Source organism: Quercus suber, unplaced genomic scaffold (assembly GCF_002906115.3).
Source record: "Quercus suber isolate HL8 unplaced genomic scaffold, Cork oak 2.0 scaffold_618, whole genome shotgun sequence".
Taxonomy (NCBI): Eukaryota; Viridiplantae; Streptophyta; class Magnoliopsida; order Fagales; family Fagaceae; genus Quercus; species Quercus suber.
This window is the reverse complement of record NW_027070061.1, coordinates 435,827-441,094: the sequence shown is the minus strand read 5'-3', so window position 1 is coordinate 441,094 and position 5,268 is coordinate 435,827. Positions and strand designations below refer to the sequence as shown.

The window sequence follows — 5,268 nt, the reverse complement described above, 5'->3', positions numbered from 1 at the left end:
ACTTAATAAGTTTGCTACTTATAATATTATGTTAAAAAATATTAAACATATTTTTAGATAAATTATTTGAGTTTTTACATCTTACATTTAGAATATAAAAATTGCCACTGTGTTAAGATTTTAAGATTGTTCACTTAATTAATTAATAAAACTACTATTTCTTTTTAATCATAACTTTCTTAATGAAAAAAAAAGTTGGAAAAAAAAAAATCAAAGGTAAGGTTAAACTTTAGGCTTTCAAAGTTGTGGCTGTTATTAATTCTCAAAAAAGCAATGCAAAAAAGAGTGTATGGCCCTCATGGTGTTATTGACTATTGTGTGCACTTTGGACACCGAACAAGTAGAGCACAGCACAGTACACTGCAAACCAGCCTCTCTCTTACAAATCAAGAAGAAGCTCTTATAAGGAAAATGGACCAGTTTTATTTTTTATTTTTATTTCCGTGTGTTTTGTGGTCCTCTCTCAAATCCAAAAAAAGATTTTCAACCATCCTCTCTCTCTCTATCTGCCTATGAAGAATGAAGATATCTGTTTACTCTTTGCCTCTCTCTTTGTGAAGATCTGTGTTTTCAGGCAAGGTTAGGAATTTTGACCGCTCCAAGAAGCTAGCTTTGATGCCAGCCCTCAGTCATCACTGGAAGACGCAGATCTAAGGAAAAAAAAGAAGAAGAAGAAGATCTTTGATGCAAAACGTTTGGTTTCAATCTTTCAATCTGTTTCACCCATACTGGTTCTCGGTTTTTCCGGTTGAACTTACGACTACCGGTTATTTCCCATTTTTCTTTAATTTCTAATTTTTATGAATAACCAAACCGGATTGATGCCCGGTTCTGATTCAACCGGTTGAACCTGCCAGTCCGATTTGGCTTTTAAATCTATGGTTGAAGGATAACTATGATGAAAAACATATTGCACATGTTTTTTCTTTTTCTTTCATCTCTATTTTTTTATTTTCTAAATAGATAAGGACTGACTAACATATTGCATTATTGCTTATCCTTTTCCATGTGTTTTTCTTTTTCTTTCATCTCTAGTTTTGTCATAGTTTGACTAACATATTGCTTGTCCTTTTCCATTTTTTTTTTCTTTTTCTTTTTCTTTCATCTCTATTTTTATTTTTCTAAATAGATAAGATTATGTAGTGCTCCCCTATAACAAAAAAAAAAACCGGCAGATTCTCTACCTAGTACTACACACACAAGAAACTCCAAAATCAATTATGGCAATTCAAAGCTATCTAGTATTAGGCCTCCTAGTTCTTCTTGGCTTATTGACTAATGTTATTGCTGTCCGTTACCCCGCTTCACTCAACCGGACCAGTTTTCCTGAAGGTTTTATTTTTGGGACAGCAGCAGCAGCTTATCAGGTAACTAAGTCACAATTTTCTCTATGTTAATTTTATCATAATTTTTTTTTTCAAATGTCCTGGGATGTGAAGCATATGAACAATATTATTATGTAAACCTGTGTTTTTTTTTTTTTTTTTTTTTTTTTTTTTTTTTTTTTTCAATTTTCCAGTATGAAGGTGCAGCAAAAGAAGATGGTAAAGGACCAAGTATATGGGACACTTACACTCATGAACATCCAGGTCTCTTTTTCTTTTTCTCTCCAACAATATGAAACTTGATAGTATGAATTACCAATGAAATATTAAGCAATACTACGATGAAATTTAATTCTGGAAAAAAAATTATTTCAAGGCCTCTCCATTTCGTTCATTTCATTATTAATTTTTTTTTTTTTTAAGATTTATAGAATGTCGCGTTATTTAAACTTTTGAGTAACATGATAGTCTATACACTTTTAGAATTATAAATTTTTATCTTGAATCAATAAAAGTAAAGGAATACAAAATGAGAAGATTATTAAGCTATGACTAATACAATATTTTCATAACAATTTCACGATAAAACTTAAGAGTTTAGCTAATATATATATATATATATATTTTGAGAAACGGTGTTTAGCTAATAGTGGTTGGTAATAAAGCGACATAAGTGGTGAACCCAGATAAAATCTAGTTATGAGACTATGATGGTGTTTGAGGATACTTATCCTGATTTGATGTTTTAAAAAGAAAAAAAGAAAGAAAGAGAGCAAAACAACAACGACGTAAAAAGTAAAACTTCACATTCCTATCTTTTGGTACTTATTTTTCTTCATTTCCCCCTCTCAACCTTCCTTTCTTTCATAACTAGTTCCATTTTTCGTATGGCTCTAATTACTAGTTCTTAAACAGTAAAAGGAAAAAAAATCCTTTGGTTTTCTCTAAATACAGTATTAACGTGCAATGGAATTGCAGATTGGATAAAGGATGGAAACAATGCAGATGTAGCTGTCGATCAATATCATCTCTACAAGGTAAATATGTTGTTTCGTGTTCATAATATAAATTGGAAAGAAAGAAAATCACTCATATTAATTAGCAACTAATTACCAAGTTTTATCTTACAGACTTGAACTTCGGCCCTTATTCCTCATACGACTATACTCTTTAAGCACTTATATTTGTGGAGTAATCATCACACCAAAAGTGTGCAATAATATAGTTTGGTTTCCAAGTATTTGTTTTTTGTATATGGAACCCCTCAAAAATGCTTTGTCCGGAGTAGGAAAAAAACAAAAACATGTCCAAAATAACATCACATTGAGGGATTCACCCCACTTTTTTTAGTTTTTTACGAAGTTAACATCACATTTGTTAATAAAAACTTTTATCTTGTCCCACAATTTTAGCTCACGGCATTTTGAATGCTATCCCAAACTTTTTCCTTTTGATTTCACTGAAACACTAAATCCTTTACTGTACTCAAATACTAAAGCCTTTATTATCCTTTTTTTCTTCTCCATCTCTTTGGCATTTTTGTTTCATACTATGGGTTTTCTCTGCATATTTAAATTTAATTACTTTGAAGAATAAAGAACAAAAAGGATGAATTCTAACAATTTATATCTGTTGTGATTATACATTGCAGAAAGATATTCGGATTATGAATAAGATGAATTTAGATGCCTACAGATTCTCAATCTCATGGTCTCGAGTACTACCAAGTAAGATTATCTTTTCATAAACCAATAAAATGTTAGATCCATGCAATGAAAAGGACATCAAAATGGGTACCATCAAGTACACATTTTAGGTTGGAATGCATTGGCTATTGTTTTGTGACCACATTATGTTCCTAACAATCTCATTTTTGGGACTAATTTCAGAAGGAAAACTAAGTGGCGGTGTGAATCGGGAAGGAATCGAGTATTACAACAAGCTCATCAATAGGCTTCTAAGCAGAGGTCAAGATTCAATATTAAAATTCCAAAGTATCACTAACTTATTTTACTTCTTATAATTCACACTGTATTTTTCTATTACTGAATGCAGGTATAAAGCCCTTTGTAACAATCTACCATTGGGATCTTCCCCAAGCCTTAGATGATGAGTATGGTGGTTTCCTAAGTCCAAAAATTATGTAAGTGAATGATTCACCAACAAATTACCCTAAAAAAAGAAAGAATAATTCACCAAATAATCTACCCCTCTTCTCCATCCAATTATTAGCCCTATAATATATAATTATGATGTTAAAAGACTCATTTTAGGTTTCAAAATAGAAAAGAAAGATCAGGACATCAATATTAAGTGCTAACCAACTGTTTGTGTCAAAAACCTTAAAATTTTAAATTTATCCATTATTTTAACACTAACATGTAACCTATGCAAATGCATAGATATATTTAAAATTAAACACAATTTTTATTATAAAAATATAAATAATTAGTCAAATTATTAAAAAAAAAATAGCATGCATACATATAGATACATTTAAAATTAAACACAATTTTTATTATAAGAATATAAATAATTAGACAAATTTTTTTTTTTTTAAAGTAAACGTATAGTCACATATTAAATTTTTTTACCTAAATTCAATACTACTTATGATCATTTTTTTTATTCTAATTTTTAATAAGATAGAATGTGTGATGATTTTTGTTATGTGGTGATTTTTATTGAGTATATGTGATTTTTTTTTTTTTTAATTTTATAGTTCATTAATATTAGATTCTTAGTATTTTGCACTCATTAACTCACTTGACACAAAAATTATAAAACTTAAGTAGACACATGGCACAAACTTAAGTAAATAATTATGGTGTGGTTCCCGCATAAATTTAGACACATGATACAAAATTAGATACTAATTTCAAATTCTAATTGAACTTTCTCTAAATTTTACCCCTCTCTCTCTCTCTCTCTCTCTCTCTCTCTATATATATATATATATTATTTATAGATTTCAAATCCCCTTGATAAATGGGGCCCAGTTCATCAATGGAGCCTAATATATGAGATTTTTAATTTTTTAAAATAGGATGTAGAGTGGAGAGACAAGTTCAAACTCATCACTATGTTATTCTAATATTAGCATCTAATATTCAGGGATGATTTCCGGGACTATGCGGAACTTCTCTTCAAGGAATTTGGTGACCGGGTAAAGCATTGGATCACTCTAAATGAGCCGTGGAGCTTTAGCAATGGTGGTTATGCAGAAAAATCGTTAGCACCAGGTCGATGCTCTACCTGGCAAAATCTAAATTGCACTGGTGGGGATTCAGGGATAGAGCCATATTTGGTGACACACCACGAGCTGCTTTCTCATGCAGCCGCTGTTGAAGTGTACAAGAAAAAATATCAGGTTCGACTAACAAAACTTTATCATATTAAAACCAAATATTTTCAAGTTACACTAAATGGCACAGCCGCTGTTGAAGTGTACAAGAAAAAATATCAGGTTCGACTAACAAAACTTTAACATATTAAAGCCAAATATTTTCAAGTTACACTAAATGGCATGGTTTTGAAACTTAGACCGGACCGTACGATCCGATCGAAAAAATCTCGAACCTCTCAGCTTCGGTTTTTTTTAGCTTCAAGAACCGCTCATCGAGAAAAAACAGGAATTCATGCAAACTGTGGTCGGACCGTACGGTTCTGAAAACCATGAACGATTTTAGCGGTTCTCACGGACCCTTAAAAAAAAAAAAAAAGCCTTAAACGGCGTCACGATCTATATTTTCCCCTATACAATGTCGTTTAGGATGCTCAAAGAGTCAAAATTAGAAACCAAACCAGGTCTCCATCATTCGGTCCTCAAGCTCAAGAAAAATCGCCTCCTTTCGGACCCTCCCTCGCCTCAGATGGCCTCTCTCCTTCGTCGGCCACCGCACTCCTCAGCTCAGTCAAATCTCTGATAATATCCTCCACAACT

At 31.6% G+C, this 5,268-nt stretch overlaps 1 protein-coding gene across 1 annotated transcript; it reads left to right on the top strand.

Moving 5' to 3' along the window:
* Positions 1-1,072: 1,072 nt before the first annotated feature.
* Positions 1,073-4,818, top strand: LOC112000082 (cyanogenic beta-glucosidase). Its single transcript, XM_065765256.1, has 7 exons — positions 1,073-1,367; positions 1,520-1,589; positions 2,304-2,362; positions 2,977-3,052; positions 3,215-3,292; positions 3,381-3,468; positions 4,440-4,818. The coding sequence occupies exons 1-7, from the start codon at positions 1,221-1,223 to the stop codon at positions 4,810-4,812; spliced, it is 891 nt and encodes a 296-aa protein (XP_065621328.1). The 5' UTR covers positions 1,073-1,220; the 3' UTR covers positions 4,813-4,818.
* Positions 4,819-5,268: the final 450 nt, after the last annotated feature.